Source organism: Colossoma macropomum, unplaced genomic scaffold (genome assembly GCF_904425465.1).
Source record: "Colossoma macropomum unplaced genomic scaffold, Colossoma_macropomum, whole genome shotgun sequence".
Lineage (NCBI taxonomy): Eukaryota > Metazoa > Chordata > Actinopteri > Characiformes > Serrasalmidae > Colossoma > Colossoma macropomum.
This window is the reverse complement of record NW_023494794.1, coordinates 19,718,598-19,737,620: the sequence shown is the minus strand read 5'-3', so window position 1 is coordinate 19,737,620 and position 19,023 is coordinate 19,718,598. Positions and strand designations below refer to the sequence as shown.

The following is a 19,023-nucleotide window of genomic DNA, read 5'->3' as shown; positions in this document are numbered from 1 at the left end:
GAGAATGAACAGGAACTGTCCATTAAGGTATGCAAGAGTGTGTTCTCTGTAGAGGAAAGAGACTTATTTTCACTTACAAAATCAATAAAACATATAACTTGACCAGGGTGCCCAAACTTTTGCACATGATTAAGATGTACAGAGCAGTGGTGGTTTCATGTACGAAATTCTGACTAGCTGACCCTGATAAACAGCTATAGGAGGGCTTTACACGAGAGTTTGTGGGGTGACCGCTGCCAAGGTGTGCTGATTGCCCCACAGCAGCAATACAAGTTCCCTCCACAGCATGAGGTGCTGAGTCAGGAGGCATCACTAACACACCCATATAAAATACAGGAATGTCCAGAGAGAGACGCAGTGGAAGTGTGAGAAATGTGCAAACTGATCCAAGCGGCAGCACGGTCACCAGAAAGACAGCTCAGTGTTAACACTTCTTATTGTGTTTTAATGTGGACTTATTATCCATGTCTATATCTATACACTAACATTCAAAAGTTTGGAATCACATGCCATAGTTTCAATTACTGTTGTATCATATACATTAATAACTTGCACAGTGTGAAGTTATATATGGCAAACTATTTGCTAACACTTTATTCAATGTTTCATTCAATATTTCAAGAATTCTGTAAACATGACAAGAATAAAAAGATAAATAACATACTGTAGTTAGCTATTTATTATCATTTTAATATCTTCTACAGCTCAAATTTTAAGTATAAATATACAGTCATGTTTTGTGAAAATTAGTGAACACATCTACAGAGAGCACACTTCTGCACATTTTAATGCACAATTGGCTGAATTTTGTTAATTTGCTGAAAAAAACAAAACAAATGCAAATGTTATGGCATATTTTACATTTAAATTTTTCACAATATGTTAAACCCAGCAAATAAAATGAAATTTAGCAATAAACTTGGAGGGGGGCATATTTACATTGATAACTTCTGTGGTAACTTATTTTCACTTGGAAAACCAACAAAACATAATCTGATAATCTGACATATGTGTGTGTGTGTGTGTGTGTGTGTGTTTGTGTGTGTATGTGTGTGTGTGTGTGTGTGTGTGTGTATGTATATATACATATATAGCTATTAAAGCTGATTCACATTGTTATGTACTGCTTGCACCTTTTTGCCCAATAAGTAGGCCTAAACATAAATGTACCACAGGCTTATGTCACATGAAGTGAAACAGTAAAACAGAACATGAAAATAGAGGTCCATGATCCAAAGTATTTTTATCAGATTAAAAGAAAATATATTTGTAGCCTTGCTTCAAAGGCGTATTTTAACACACAAAATGATAAAAACAGACAGCTGACCTTTGAAAAGGTGGGAGGAAAATAAATATCAAAAGGTAAGCCTCATGAAATACACGCCATAGCTGGATAGCTGTCATAATATGAGACAGCATGGGTGTGAGAAAGGGTTTAAAGTACAATAAGCAACACTGTAACACACAATAATAGAACAAAAAGGAATGGAAAAACTTTTTTATTATGAAATGTTCATGTCAAACATAATGCTTGAGAACACAGATATTCTGGATTATTTTACACTACACTTCTATGATACTGGTACAGACAAACATAAATGAATAACAATTTGAAAATAAGCACAAATACTTTGGAAACAAACTTTATGAAAGTTTTATCGTCCACATGTTAAAAACATTCAGAACTTTCCCTCAAAAGGTTTCTCTGAAATCATCACAAAAAGAAATCCTTCCACATTGGCAACCTGTACCAAATCTATCAATACAAACGTAATGTTGTAAATCCAGATTATCACTGAGTAAACACAGTGAAGGACACATTTTATAGTTATGACAAACAACATGTTCATTTCCTCAAAGACTGATAGACACTTTACTATTCAACAGAGATTACACTGAATATACATCAGATAAGATGAGAGAGAGAGAGAGAGAGAGAGAGAGAGAGAGAGACTGATAGATAGATAGATAGATAGATAGATAGATAGAAAGATAGATAGATAGATAGATAGATAGATAGATACATAGATAGATAGATAGATAGATAGATAGATAGATAGATAGATGTACGGACAGACTGGCAGACAGACAGACAGACTGGCAGACAGACAGACAGATAGATACATACATACATACATACATAGACAGACAGACAGATAGACTGAAAGTCAGACAGACACATAGATAGATAGATAGATAGATAGATAGATAGATAGATAGACTGGCAAACAGATAGACAGATAGATAGATACATACATACATACATAGACAGACAGACAGATAGACTGAAAGTCAGACAGACACATAGATAGATAGATAGATAGATAGATAGATAGATAGATAGATAGATAGATAGATAGACTGGCAAACAGATAGACAGGTAGATATACATACATACATAGACAGAAAAGCAAATATAGATAGACAGTCAGACAGACAGACAGATAGATAGATAGATAGATAGATAGATAGATAGATAGATAGATAGATAGACAGAGATAATTACTAAGAGAGAAAGAAGAGAGGGAAAAGGGGGGCAGAGACAGAGAGATAAATAGAGAGAGAGAGAGATAGCTACTCCTGTGCTACTTTCTTCAAGGAGGCTGTTAGAGGTTGCCCTAAAGGGAGGAAGGTGTGTGTTTTCAGGCTAGCTGACACTTTCAGAACTCCTCTCTCTCCGTCCACGTGCTCGCCCTCACCTGCGCTCATAAATTCCCTCACATCTGCTGCGCTTTCAGCAAACTGAAGGAAGCTGACCTGCAGAAGCCCGGCTGTTGCGCAGCAAGGTGCCCTGGAGCACCTTCAGATTATTACACATTCTATTTCCCTCTCACTATCTCTCCTAATCACAGAGCAAACAGAGCTGAGTGTGTGCTGAAAGGGGAACTGATCAGTCAGATGCGCTGCTGCTCTCAGCATGTGTGAGAGAGGTATGGCCAAGAGGGAGTGGCCACACATACCACACAAAACGGGGGATAAATAAGTGTGAGACCCCTGAAAGGAGGGGATCAGTCACAAAACAAGATCTCGTCGGGTCGGGTGTTGACGCTGAAGCTGGATCTGTTCCACAATGTTGGCTCTTATTTCTTCGGTTCTTCTGGCATCAATTTTGAAGACATGCACCGGTGCAGGTGAGTCTTTTGTAATTTATTATTTATTTATTTATATTTAGCCTTCTTCATGCTGTGCGGTTATTTTGGCGTGTCATTTTACAACCTTTGTTTGAAATGTTTGAGTTGAACAACTTTAGCTGTTAATAGTCAATAACTAGTCAACTAATCAGTACTTCAATATCAATTCAATTTAACCATTATTATAATTCTAATTAATTGTATATATATATATATATATATATATATAGATATATATATATATATATACACATATACATATACATATATATATATATATATATATATATATATATATATATGCCCTGACTTCAAACATTGAGATATGTAAGTTAGTTAATCTGCATGGTTTAACAAAGCAGGGCTTATTCTTATTAAACTACTACTAGCCTACGTTTAAGCACGAGGACTCACATACTCACATTCACATGATTAAGTGGGTCACAACATTTAAAGAGCCGCACACCTTAGAGCAATAACACCATTAGTCAGACGTATCACCATCATTAGAGCCGCAGACCCCCTGCGCTGGTCACGATTAAATCTGCTAAATCGATCCACAACTCCTCAGCCAAGGACACATACAGGGCACATTTTCAGCAAAATGTCATTCAGAAAGTTTTCTTACTGATTGAGAAGTAAGAAATACTTGTTGAGTGTCTATTAAAAATAAATATGTCGCGAACAAGCATCGTTCAGCTGCACTGCTGCACCTGCAGCGGAGCTCGGTGCTGTCGCTGTTTTTTTTTTTCCCACCCGTATTCGGCGAAAAGCTCCGCCTGCTGCGCTGTGATTTGCCAATAGTGTCCGGCCTCCTGTGCTACGATTGGCTGGTAGTTCATACACTAAAACGGTCCACCAATCAGCGACCATCGCTGTTACCTAGTTACCTGAAAAAAACTGATACAATCGGAGTGTATAGGAAGGTTGGTGCTCTCCGAATGAACAGCACGGATCGAACGGTTAGAACGCCGCTCGTCCAATCAAATTGCTCGGCTAGAACGAACCGCAGTATAAAAGGGGGCGCTAACCTCTTCTGGTGGGAACGGTGTTATAATTTTAAATGTACAAAATTAAGATTATACAGAGCGTAGTGAGTTCTATTTCACAAAGCAGGCTTTCTCAGTTAGACGCCTACTTTAAAAGGGAATTCAACCGATTTTTACAAATTTTTGTGTGATTCAATCCTTCAGATGTAAACAAACCAATTCAGAGTGGTTTGGCGTGAAAGGCTCATAGGAACCAGGCGTCTGAAGAATTGAATGCCTCTAAAAGCTCCCTCACAGAAAGTTATGGCATGAAATGGTTATGAATGCGCTGCCTGATGCTTGAGACATTGTTTATGTTTGTTTTGAGAAACGTTTTTGGCCTAAAACATCACTTTTTAAATTCCATTCATGACTGAGAGATTCACGGAGAGGCGTCGTAAGTCAAAATACATGGATTTTTCTCAGACTACCACTGTTTCCATCATCAACACTACATGTAAAAAATCAAAGACGTGCGATAGTAAAGACAGTTGTTGCGATTTCTGGTTCCTATCACCACCACTGTAAAGGAAATCTGAGTTGGTAGGTTTCCCTAAAACGGAGCCTTTCACACCAAACCATTCTGAATACTCTGATCTCAAAGACTGATTTAGAAATTTGTAAAAATCGGTGGTAGTCCCCTTTAAACCAAAAAGCAAACCTAATAAGAGGGACATTCTCTGTTTTACAACAGTGCTTTATACATAGAATATATGGCTGCGTTGAGTTTGTGATTAATATGTGATATATATATATACAGAAAACTAGCCAGCTGAGCTTGACTACTTTTTACATGCAGGCTGATTGAAGCCAGGTCACACTGTATATGCAAAAACCCGCTCACACAGTTCAAGGGCGAGTCCGTGTTGTGTAGCTCATCCAATTTTCATGGAGGGATGATTAGACATTTAGGTGGTGTAAGGAAAGAAAACACCCTGTGATACAGTGTGTTGGAGCTCAGCTGTTTTGTAATGCTACGTTGCGATAACGATTGCAAAACAGATACCGTCACACACACCACTGTCCTACCTACTATGGTTGCATTAACATCCTCTGTGGGTCTGACACAATCACGGTTTCAAAAAACAATAAACCGCCTTAATTATAATGTTTACATGTTTTTTTTATCTCTGTGTGTTCTAAAGTGTTCTAAATTGTAAGGCTATTCGGGTTAGCTTAGCATATGCTAGCATGATTTGTTTCCACAAAATGTTCAGGTAGTTCTTTGGGGTCTTTTTCTGTAAAATTAGTTTTTGTTTTTTATCTATTATTAAGCAATACAAAAAAAGGTTTTCACAAGGGCGGCTCGGGTGATGTGTTATGGCTGGAACCACACAAATCTGAGATGAGCAGCTAACTGTTAGCAGCCAAACGTCGAGCCGACCTCGCCCATTTAGTGAGGTAAATATTCTCAGTTTAGACCACAGATATACTAATAAGAATGAAACTGTCACGTTGGACGGCAGTGAGTCTGTGAGGTGTGCTAACAGGCTAAATGAAGCGGTTTTATTTATTTAATAAAGCGAAACTCAGCACTTTCTGCAGTGCTAGCAGAGCTTAACGGCAGCTAATGCTAGCGACTGTAAAAGAGACGTAAGGCGCTGAAGAACCTCGTGAGGCGCCACGTTTAAACACACCCTTACTTTGTCTTTTTTAGACTGGTCGACGTGCAGAAACCGTGTTTCTTTTTCCTTCTTTCGCCGTTTGTTTGTCATGTTTCACTACCATTGGCGACCATGTTTTGTGTTTTGTCTTTTCGCGCCATGCAGATCAGGAACGCCTTAATTAGTAACATACAGCAGTTTGTTTTATGAACTTTTAGTTTCTGAACAACTCAGTCACTGAGATATACAGAATCATTCAGAGTGGAAACCACATAAAACTTACTAATTTCTTTACAGCGCTAATTTCTTTCCCACATTCTGTGTGCATGATTGTTGGAGTTGCCCCTGAAGATATTGGTGTGAATCAAGGAGAGTAAAATATTATTCCAGATAAAATAGTATATATATATATATATATATATATATATATATATATATATATATATAGAGGGGCAAGAGGGGTATAAAGCCCCCCAATATTGGGCTGTGAAGCAGCGGCACTGCATTCTCTGGAGGGATGTATCTCCTTTTGGTGCCTTTAGGATGAGTCACTAATGCTCCTGTGGCTGAATACAATCAGATCCTCACAGCAATGTTTCAGCATCTCCAGAAGAGGAGAGGCTGCAGCAAAGTGGGAACTTGTTCCTATTAATACCACTGAAGAAAGAAATGTTTGGAACTGATATACAGCCAAAGGCATAAAATGAATGAATGGTCATTGTCCATTATACCTTTTTTTTTTAGGCTGAGTATTCACCTTTTTACCACATTAAGTGTATAAACAGATTCACAACCAGAATCCATGTGAAATTGCATAATACAAGAATTATTTTGAATGATTCTAGGTTAGTAAAGGGATACAGCGACTTATTTAGCTTAGAATTTCTTGAGCACTTGTACTCAGGCACTGTTTGTGCTGGTGGCAATTTAAAAATAACATGGAAACATAAAAAAATAACCCTACCCATTTTTTTTCAATGGCATGTGTGTTCTGTTATAAATATTTGAGTTCTGAAGCAGCGTCAAAATATGTAGAGGCGGAAACATGCATCTCCATTGTGAAATATTAATAAAATCTGAAACAAACACTGAGAATGTGACTCGTGATGCGATGCTGGAGCCCTGGATGTACTCCGAAAGCTTAGAAAGACAGAGCATGAACCCTCAGCTCAGATACTGAACAATAGAACGACGATTCCTGTGTATTTGTGCCGTTTGTTTAACAGAGAAAAATATTAAACAGTGAGCAAACACGAGAACAATCCATTATTTATGACAGACTACACCAGAACATAACAGTAGAGAAGGAGACTAATAAATACAATTTGATGAATATGATTGACATCTGCATGTAAATTAGGAACCGCCCTCGGCGGATGTAAATTTGTTATAGTTCCTGTGTTGAAGGAAGCATCTAGTTAGTTCTCAAAATAAGGACGCAAGCTATCATTGTTTCGCTTGACAATGGTGGTGGTGGTCTTATTGTCTGAGAAAGTGTTAACACGGAGTGACTGGGGAGATGCGGGCCCTTTTCGGGTCAGAGATATTCATGTCAGGAAATGGAACCACATTGTGAATCATGTTACTTTATGAATAGAGTAAATGATTATATAGTCATTTTTGCCTTATCATATAGGCTGAAACTGAACATATGCATAAATGATTCATATGTACTGTATTACTGGAGATGTAGTTCATGGATATTTAGTCAATTTATTTGGTTTTTGTTTGCATTCAGAACCTTTGCTAACTACTTTTCCAACTGTTATAAACCAGTATGTAAGTTTATTGTAATTTTAATAGCCTCATCAACAATAAGGAAGTCTACCATTTGTCAGCACTCCACGGTTCCTTGTTTAAAGCTAATCAACATCCACCTCCAGATCACCTAGACTGTATGGGGCCCAAATTCACACCTAATCATAATGCTTTGTTGTAGGAGTGTTATGTTACAATGTATCATTGAGCCTCTCAATTTGCACAGATATCCAACAATACATTCATCAGACTGCAGCACACAAAATACTGATTTTAATACTGATTATATTGTATTAAATTATGCAATTATGCATAATTTATTTATATTGTATTAAATTTTAGGCTTTATTTTTGCTATATTGAAAAATGCATGAAGACACCACCATATCGTATCGACCCGAAGTATGAATTTTATAAATTGTTAGTTTAAAAACCCCTTGCTGGTCTCACAGTCAATAGAGTACAGCACTATAGTGCGAGTCTTGCATATACACTTCCTTGCAAACATTTCTTTGAAGACATGACATTGCAAACATTTCTTTGAAGACATGACATAGAACACCCACTTTCGGTTCCCTAAAGAACCATGTTTTGGAAAGATGTGTGCAATTACAAAGAAACTTTAAAAGTTTAAAGAACGATCACATCATGTAATGGCTCCATACCAATTTAAGGGTTCTTCATAGACCTTTTACATTATGAAAAAGTTCTTTGAACTCACATCTCATTTACAAAACAATTCTCTAAAGAACAATCCATTGAACCTTTTAGGGAACCAAAAGTGGTTCTTCTATGGCAAATATGCCCAATCCTGGTCCTGGAGATTTACCACCCTGGAGAGTTAAGATCCAGCTCACCTGAGTATAACATTCAGATGCTCTTGATGGCCTTCATTGCCTGGATCAGTGTGTTAAATTAATTAATTAGAATTTAAGGGGTTTTAATATTGTTTAATATTGTTGTATTGTTTTGCAGTCTGGAATTTCAAATTGTTATTACATCAAGGTGTGAAAAAGATCCACCTTCATTCTATACATTGATGTGATTTATGTGTCTCTCTGCAAACAGACTGGTGCTACCAAACCCAGGTGACCTGTCAGTCACATTGCAAAGGTAAGCTGATCATCTCTTTGCTGCATAGTTAGGAAATCTCGCTTTTGTTTAATTTAGGGAAAAGAAAGTGAAGAGTTCACATGGATCCTCTTAATGGGGGCATCACTTTTTTGCTAAAGCTGATGGTTGTTACATTCTTCCTAACAACTGTTTTCCCATATTTTTCTCAGGACCAGATTTGTGGCATGAGGTGCACAGGGACTGCAGGAGCCACAGACAGTCTCCCATTAACATTGTGACCAAGAAAACAAGGCTGGACCCTCGTCTCACACCACTCGAATTTAGCGGCTACCAGGAGGCCTTCAGTGCAATTCTGAAAAACAATGGACATTCTGGTAAGAAAGGGTTTCTCAGATGTTCTTTAGTAAAGGCAGTGGTTACACACAGAACTGTGATACTGTTCAAATAACAAGTGGTCCTCTTTTTGGTTTGGTCTACATTGAACCCCATTTGCTAAAAGTATCAGAAAGTCTTTAATGGCATGCTGAAAAAAGTGAGAATGGATTTGACATTTATGAATTTAGCAAACAAGATGGGCTGTGAAATGCTTCACAGACTGACTGAAGTGAAATTTCACTTTTCCCATTTGGGTTAAACTGGCAAAAAGTTTTTAGGCTGTATCCATAATGCAAAAGATACTACTTTTTGTGGCAGGAGGAACTGCCAATATTAACACACATTTGATCAAATGTTCAGGGCCTCTTTGAGTGTGGGAGTGTGTTATCATGAGAAACGCACAAAGTATTTTTGTTTCTCTGCCTCAAATGAAACACTATTCTTGAAAACTGCATGCCCACCTTCCCTGTGTACACTCTGAAGGGTGGCAGAAGGCCAGTGTATCAAGTTAAGCGGTAAGGCTTCTCTAACGTGATCAGGTCTTCTTGGCTTTCCTTGATCTCTTTAAATTACACTTGAGATTTCTTCGTGGCTGGATTAAAGGGCAAGTGTCTGTTTGCGTCAACACACGTTTAGGAGTAAGATGATAACGCTTCTGTCTGAGGGATAACTGACTTTCCTAATCATCTCCTCCAGTGCCACAGCATTGCAAACGAGTATTAGTACTATTTTATACGAATGTCTTCTTGATTACAAAAAATAGTGCCTGCAGAATTACTTCAATCTACTGGCAAATCATTTGAGCCTGGCTAGATGGAACCTCATAGTTCAACTTTTTTCTTTATCAATCTTACCGAGATCCTTTATTAATGTTTACAATCTAATTAGACTCGAGGTTTGCAGCCCTGCTGTTGGAGATATGCCTGGAGATGTGCTGCTGACAGACTTGATTAGCAAGATCACATTTGTTTGTTTAGGGGTAGCATTATACTCTACAACAGTGATTTAAAAAACTAGACTCAAATTGAAAAGAGTAAAAGTCAACAAGCACCTGAAAAACCCAGTTTATTTTCAGCAGTCCCAGGTGGTTTGGTCCTCAGGTGCTTTGGTGTATGGAATTTGAAACGGTGCTCTGATAAACTGTCTTCTTTCAAGCATGTATTTCTCCAACGTCAGACTTCTTCATGAAGTATTTGTTGCCTCTAAAAATAGTCTCTTTACACCCTTAAAAACTTGAGTGTGGTTCACTTCAGTGGTTCTTTAGTAATGCCAACTGTGACAAATTACCATTTGAATGTCTGAAAATAACCATTTGAATGTCTAAACAGTCATTCTGCATTGTTAAACATGATCTTGTAACTACACGCCTAGGGAGAGCTTGTTAAAATTATGGATTGCAGTGAAATATGGTGCTAACAAGGGTACTTCCTCTCTAAAACATGACACAACACATGCTTAATTGGAGTTTTTTTGGGGGGGGGACTTCGGTTACATCCAGTAGCTAACAGCAGGTTTGCTGTTCGTCAGACAGTGCTGATGAGCACAGTGTCACCATACATTTAGCCTAAAATTTCTCATGATTTTCCCACAAGTTCTTTTTATGAGATCACTTCTGGCCCACCGGGACAATATAGCACCTAAAAGGGTTGAGCTGTTGTTATAGAACCTTTTTAACTGTACTCTATAGAACTTTTTTTGGGAGGATTACATTTCGTCACACATAATTTCAAAAAGGAACTCGTTAAAGTCAACCTGAAATCAAAATGTACCTTACTTATGGTCATATTAAGCTAAGCCAGCTCAGAGATCTTCTCTGGTACCATTTTTCACGCAGCAATATGTCACGGTACAGAAGGAAAATTTGTACTGTTTTCCGATTCACGTTGACTCTTAATGGATATAAATGAGGCAGCTGTGGACAGCAAATTGGAGAAAGGCCTGCAAGTAACTATTTCACACATTCATTCAACACAGACATATTAAAAGGGACAAGATCTAATAACTAAAAGCTACAGAGAATGATTTGGCTAGTGAGACAGATAGTAATACCTCCCTACTGCTCCTGCAGTATTGCACAACAGACTGTTCAGTGAGATCCACTCAATAACAACCACATACATGTGAGACAGGGATCAACTGGCTGCTGCGCAAATGAGGCACGCTGTGAAATAGTACCCAGAAGGTACCCTTGGAGATGTAGGCCAAGGTAATCACCTTCACAGCCCAGTGGGAAAAGCGCAGACTTGAAAAAGTATTTGCACACAAGAATCTATGGGGGCTAGCTTGAGCATGTTTGTGGCCTTTTGAGGCCTGGAGGAGGATGGATCTTCCTCAGCTTACCACTGCTACTTTGAAACATGATCCCAGAGAGGTTCAGTGAGGTATATCCCAACCAATTCAGCTGACCCTGATCCCAGTTTGAGTCATTTCACACTGAGAATCTGCCCATTCTCAATCCAATCTGATATAGATTTGTAGATAATATAGCCACACAGTGCACATTAACGCATTGAAGTTAGTAAAACCAGTCCAATTTAGGTAATACTAGCCTGCCAATTACTTTCATGCTACAGTAAAATCACATAAGTGTTTAGTATGTTTTCTATGCGCATAGTGTGACACTGATGTGATATAGCCATTTCATAGTGTTTTGAAAAATGTGGGGTCTCAAAAGGTGATGTCTGCTGTGACGATGCAACAGGATTCAGACGCTTGCGGATTACAAGCGTACACCAAGCTTTATTCGAGGGCGACAAAGAAGAGGTCAAAAAACATGCGTGGGTCGTAACCAGAAAGCAGTACAAGATCACCGAAGTGATCATAACCAAAACAAACAAATCCAAGGGAGTGATCCGATATCGTAGTCAAAAAACCAGGCCAAACAATCAAAACACGTATCCAAAAACAGTCAGCAAAAGTACAAGAAGGGACAGGCAAAAATCAAGGTCAGTGAAACAAAACGTAGGTCATAACAGGTCGTAGCAAACAGAATAATAGAAACGCTCAGCAAGTTCTAGCAGAAACAATACCTCGCAATGACTAAGACTAAAGCCCGGGCTTATAAGCTATACTATGTGGGTCATATGACAATAAACACAGGTGAATGTATTTAGTATTCCGGTGAATGTGAGCGCTGATAGGTGCGTGCACAACCATCTAAAGTCATATGATCTCCCGAGGGGTTGTGGGCAATGTAGTCTGAGTCCTCCTGAGGCGTGACATCTGCCAAATTTAATACACATTGATCTTGGTATGGTGAGCAAAAAGTAAGAAAAAAAGTAGAAATACCTAAAAAAAATACACCTTTTCAATGTGACTTGAATTTGCATTTTATTTTCCAATAGCATGAGCTGCACTGAATGCATGACAGAAAGGTAACAGATACACTGTATAGAGGTGGCCTGCGTTTAAGCTCTGTTCTTCTCTTCTCTTCTCTTCTCTTCTCTTCTGCAGTGTCGGTATCTGTGCCTCACATGGCCACAGTGAGTGGAGGGGATCTCAGAGCCACCTACAAAGCTGTGCAGTTCCATTTCCACTGGGGAGAGGATGGCGGCCCTGGTTCTGAACACACTATTGATGGAGAACAGTACCCCATGGAGGTATAACAGCCTTCTAATTTATATGGCTCATATCATTTAAAATCATATTTTTCTCACTTTTTTAATTAACAGAGCTTGCTGTACCATGTAAACATTATAATTATGACATAAATTCACACTGTCATCATAATAAGTGGAGCTCTGGGGAAAAAAGACAAAAAATGGAGGATATGGGCCCTTTAACACAGCCACTTTAGTGGACTGTCTTTGAAGACGACTTATCAGACTGGGCAATGGAAAAGTAAATGTTATATAGACATTATACAATATAATTAATCATTGAAATGAAATCATTGAATGAATGCTATCAGTAACTATTTATTTTTTACACCATTTGAAAATGAAAATTACATTATATTAATGTAAAGTAATGCTTTAATGTATATTCTATACAGTCCTGGCTTTGTTATGGCAGTGATATTATGTTACTATGATACAAAATGCCATTAAAGTGATGTTCTCTCTCTCTTTCTCTCTCTCATAAGCTGCATATTGTGCATATGAGACAAGATTACAGTTCTTTATCAGATGCTCTGAGGGACCCAAGTGGAGTAGCAGTGCTGGGATTCTTCTATGAGGTATCACTGTTTGTTTTCATTTCCATTGTACAGGGAATGAGGGAATTTGAGGTTATCTTTCTTAACAATGTTAATAAATCATACAAATAAAATATTGTATTACTCAGTTAATTGGCTATGTCAGCTGATTTTCCTCTGAAGGACATCTGAAATCGTTACTTTGTCATTTCTGATGACAGGAATCAAGAAGTTCAAACCGAAAATATAACGAATTCATAGAAGCTCTGAATAAGGTGGAACATACAAGTGAGTACTAATTACCCTTTCAATACTATTTACAGTGTTCTGTGCAAAAGAAAAAGTAAATGCATAACACATTTGTTGTTGTTGTTGTTGTTAATCTAGATGACAACACAACTATTCGTGGCATCTCCCTGAGCAACCTCATACTCTCTGAGGGCAACATGACCAAGTACTACCGTTACAATGGCTCTCTGACCACCCCTCACTGCACCGAGGCAGTGGTATGGACCGTGTTTGAAAATCCCATCCCGCTCAGCAAAGACCAGGTGAGACTGACCACGCAGAGGATACTTGTGAATAGGAAACTGTTTGTTTCATTGCAAACCGTACACTACTGTTCAGAAGTTTAGAATCACTTGTTAATAATTGTTTTTAATATATTCTATACAACTTATGCAGTATAAATTGAAACATCAGTAGTTAGACACCAGAAGGTAGTTTAAGATTCAACATTTCAGGTTTGGGAACAAGAATATGTTATTAAATGATAAATAATATGCAGTAACTATCTGTTCATATTCATTTCTTGTCAAGTTATTTGCCTTGAAATCTAATCAGCACTGAAATAAGAAGCATTCTGGATAATGATTTTGATAACACTTTATTTGAATCCTGCTACATAGCATTGACATAACCATGCCATAAACATGTCATGGTAGATGTCCTGTGCTGTTATCAGTGGTCATGACAGATTTTGTTCAACAATGACTAGTGTCATGTTCCTATTATCTGCAACTGTCATGACATATATCATCATCCACAGCTTTATTTGTCATTCTGGACACAGCTGAAGCTTCCTAAGTTATTTGAAACCTGTGAAGTTGTAGAGTACCAGCTAAAAGTGGAACATATGACAACATTTTATTGTTATCATGATAAATTATGTCACAATATGCTTTTCTGAGCGTATTGTGGATATGGTCAGCACTTAAAGAATACTGACCAATCTCATGTTTCATTACAAAGAGATCATGAGCTGTCCTGTTTAATTGGCAAACATTATTATATATTATTAGGGAGTTTTTCCCTCTTTGCTGCAGTAATAGCCTCTAGATTAATTCTTGATCCTAAACACCACTCCAGCTCATCACAAAGGTATTCAATGGCAGAGAACACAGCTTCACTCTTCCACAGCCCAGTGCTGGAGGGCTTTTTGCCCCTGTAGCACATGCTTGGCATTGGCCATGGCGACTTTAGGCTTATGCACAGCTGCTCCAGAGTCTTCCATTTTACTGGTCAGTGCTTTTTAGTCATATACTTCATCTACAACAACACTGGTCTTACGTTGTTAAAAACTTTTGAACCGTGATTCCAGTCTTCTGAAGGATAGTACATGTCCACAGTAGTCTTATGAGCACCTTATCTAAGTGATAATTAGCTATCAAACTATGTGCAAATTCAGTTTAACGTTGCATATGTGTCTGTCTGCCTCCTTGCATAGCTGTCAGCGTTCTCCAAGTTGAAGTTCCATGATGGTATGCCCATGGTGAAAACATTCAGACCAGTGCAGCCACGCCAGGGTCGTTTTGTGCACCGTTCTGGAAGTGCAGTGCTTCTGGCCAGCTTCACTCTCCTCCTGGTGGGTGTTATTTCAGCTCTGGGCCTTTCCCAGCCCAACTAGAGCAGGCCAAAGCACCAGCCAAGCCCCAGCCAGGACCACCACCACCACCGCGCATGAACACAATGAGTTCTCATCAAATCAAAAAGCCAACGAAACAAAAGCCAAATGGAGAAAGCAGTTGACAGCCACTTCTCAGCTTCTTTTTCGGAGATTTCAGCGAATGCACTCTGTTGTTGGTGTTTTTTTTTTCTTTCTGGCTTCAGTCTTGGAGGTGAGACTTGATTTTTGAGAAAGGGAAATGAACGACTTGTGACATGACAGTATTTTGCATGGCTTGACTGGAAAGAGCTATCAATAGAAACCCAGCTAAGTCCCACTGTGGAGCGCTGGAGAGGTTATAAATGCATGGCCTTTATCTATCTGAGGCACAGCCAAGTCAAGGGACTCTCACACACACACAAACACTGGTCAGTATGTGGCCATTCCTCTGTCATCACAGTGCAGCTATATTTATAGCATAGAGGCATTTTGGCCCACAGTTTACATCATAGGACACACTCACAAGGCTAAAGAATGATGAACACCTTCACAGGCTGTTTTGAGTTTTAGTGTTATTTTCTGAGTGTCAAGAATAGTTTAAAGGGGCACTCCTGCCAAAATGAACAATACTACTATTAGTGCATTTGTTGTAAACATGCCTACTCACCTCTTACTGTCTCAGAAGCCCATAGAGTGAGATTATTTCCGTTTAAAGACTAGGTAACCCCCCTTCTGATGAGCAATCTTGAAGGTGAATCGAAGTGCTTTGGGCTTGATTTTTGGGGTGGACTACTTGAATTTTTTTGTCTTTTTAACATGCTAATGGAAAAGTAAGCCAGATAGCTAACGTTAGGAAGCTGAATAAGCTGTATTTATCAGCCTCTATGTCAGTGGCATACAGTATTTATTCACTCATGATGTATTTACATAATGCATGCTGGGAATTGTAGTGACCGAACATTGATAGCGAGGAAGGTCACAAAAAAAGAAAAGAAATCGTACATTTTTGTCAAATCATTAAGGCTGGGAATTGCAGTGCTGCGCTACAGAATACATAACATGACAAATAACATATTAAATACTAGTTTCACCCCAGAATGCCCCTTTAATAATGTAGAGGTCAATGGTCAGATATGTGACCATGCACTGCTTATCCTTTTCACTCTATGAAGTGTTACAACCACATACATGTTTCACTCTTCGAGAGTAACCTTCAAGACTTAATACATACATATAATGACAGACAATAGTTATTATATAATTATATAGTTTTGCATAGTAGGTCAATGACAATGTGATCTGCAACGTGATCTATAATAATGCTAACATGATAAAATTAGAAAATATGGCCCACAATTTTTCAGACCAAACAGCACCCAGCATGTTTTCTATCCATTCTCTCCTTCTTGGGCTTCCAGCTTAGCAGTAACATCTTCATGAATCTAGATTATATTACTAAGCAGCAACACCTGTTAGCCTGTTAGTGAAACCCTTTTTTGTACTGTTCAGCACATCTAATGGATTGTCTACCCCACATAAAGTGGCTGATTCTTTTGTGTTGGGTGTAATGATAGGAACACATGACCTGTGTTCATGTTCTGCTTTCTTTGGGTCTGGGATGCACTGAATGTGAATGTACCGTGAGTCTACGGCCCATATTCTACTCTCACGGTTGGTGAAGACTTGGCGGAGAAAGGGCAAAGAAGACCAAACAAGGAAAAATATATCAAGATGCACACTTTTGGTATCTATTTTTTTAAAACGTGTCATTTTGTGCATGTTTAATGTATTTAAGTTTGCGTATGTTAATATGCAAGTCACTGTACTGATCTGTCTTCTGTTCTATGTACTGATGTTTGAACTTTGCAGATGAAATTCAGTGTTGGATTCCATGATAATTGAAGAAAATGGAAAATAAAACCAGTTTCTGATTTACTTCATGGAAAATATGTAGACACACATATAGATATATATATATTTTTTGGTTTCTTTATCAACAGAATGTGATAGAGTTTCTGCAAGTGATGTTCTAATGTGATCACAAGAAATATAGAGAATGTGTTCCAATCCAATAATAAACTACTGAATTGCCTTTTTATATCTGCTTTAGTTATTTATCTTTTTGTATTTCTAGCACTGGTTGGAATAGTGAACGTCTTTTGTATGGTTAGTTTAATGTCTCATGAAAGCAAACATACACAGTATTGTGCAAAAGTCTGCACCCTCCATGTATTCAATTAATAGCAAAAACAACCATAAAGTGCTACTTACTGAAGGAAGCAGAAATCATATTTTTAACAGAATGTTACACAGACACCTCAGTGTTTACTGTGTGCACTCAGCGTTTAATCTTTTCAGGAGACGTATTTTCCTTTTTTAAAGAAATCTGCAAGGATTTTTTTCCACATCTCCAAAGTTCAGTCTTGGAAGTTGGCTGCATTTTCTGCTTCTCATGATTCAAGTAATCCCAAATGCATTCAGTGATGTTGAGGTCTGGACATGGAAGCGGACAGTCCATTGTTATCAGAACACCAGAAGCTACCTTTCCCGATTTGCGGATTTTCTTCTTTTTTGTCTGTTTCCTTTTCTTAGTAATGGATTCTTGACAGCTACACACCCATTCAGACCCATAGAAATATTCATAAAATGAATAATTTGTAATTGGTGGTTGTTTTGACTGGAAATTTAAGGAATTAATGGGGGTCTCTGACTTTTGCACAGTACTGTATACCTACATAATAATACGACCAAATAAATCCTCCAGCCATACGTCCTAACAATGCTAATAATAAATAAATAACTGATACTTGACCTCTAGTGTACCTGATACAAGAATTTATTCATAGCTGCATTTGCATTTTTGGATCAAAGGTACTAAGATGAAGTACTATTAATAAACACAATACAGTATATACTGTATATACACTCCGCCCCCCTAGATTACTTATAATGGTGCACATATCAGAACCCTCTTTTTTTTCCTTCATTCTTCTCTATTGATTCATGATTAGATTTCCTCACAGTAACATTCTCAAATCCAATTTTTTCCTCTTCACTCTTTTATCAGGGGTTTTGGGGAGATGTCTTACTACATGCCTATGAGTCTTATATTCCAATATAAAACTCAGATTTCCAGTCAGCCAGCCTATCAGGAGAGTAGCGACTCATATCATGCTCTAATCCCTTTCTAATTGACTTGTAGGCTACTAGATGCTGCAGGCATTAGTTGCTCACTGACACTTAAAGGTGGGGTCATCAATTTTTTCAAGTCAGAGCATGATTGAAAAGATCTGGCAACATTTTCTCCACATTCTGGGAGCTGCACGTACCTATGATAGCCCACACCGCTAACCAAACCAGAGAAGCAGAAAAAGAAAAGAAAAAGACCAACTTCAATCCACTTTAGACAAAAATGACCATCAGAGAGGCTTTCCAGTGCTGGAGAGAGCTAAGAGAGTACAAGGTTTGACTTTCATCAGGCTTAATTCTGGTGGTCATTTGGCTGATTTCTGGCACTGTTGGCTGTTTTCTGGGAAAGACAGGGAAATGATGGCGCCTCCACAAGTTTCGGCTCAGTTATGGCCACAGTTGGCTGCCTCTTGGCTCACATTTATCTGCGCACATGCGGGCCACTTCAGGCCAGGCGAGTAATTTGATTCTGATCCTGATCGGGCAGCCGGAAAAGGACTGGAAAAACTGCTGTAATCATGTCGGATCTGGGCCAGAACTTATTTTCTAGGTGGGAAGTAGCCCAACTTTTCTCTACATCTGCTAGACATCTGAAACTAACAAAGCCCTGTGCTCCAGGGGACTCAACAAGGGTAACGTTAGACAGCTAGATAGCTCTTGTGTTAACTATGCTAACATAGATATTTGCTCTTGCCGTCATTTGTGACAAGTGGTCAGAACTAAATGAGTGATAAGATTTGGGACTTCTAGCCAAGCATATGCATAGCGTAACCATATGCTTTCGTTCTTTGGGGGGGAGGGGGTGGGGTGTGCTTTAGAGGGAACACTGAAGGTTGCCTACCTT

At 38.4% G+C, this 19,023-nt stretch overlaps 1 protein-coding gene across 1 annotated transcript; it reads left to right on the top strand.

Moving 5' to 3' along the window:
- Positions 1–2,882: 2,882 nt before the first annotated feature.
- On the top strand, positions 2,883–17,088 carry ca4a (carbonic anhydrase IV a). The gene is made up of 8 exons (XM_036580504.1): positions 2,883–3,131; positions 8,590–8,634; positions 8,805–8,969; positions 12,424–12,569; positions 13,055–13,147; positions 13,327–13,393; positions 13,493–13,656; positions 14,832–17,088. Exons 1-8 carry the CDS (start codon positions 3,071–3,073, stop codon positions 15,009–15,011), a joined length of 921 nt encoding a protein of 306 aa, XP_036436397.1. The 5' UTR covers positions 2,883–3,070; the 3' UTR covers positions 15,012–17,088.
- Positions 17,089–19,023: the final 1,935 nt, after the last annotated feature.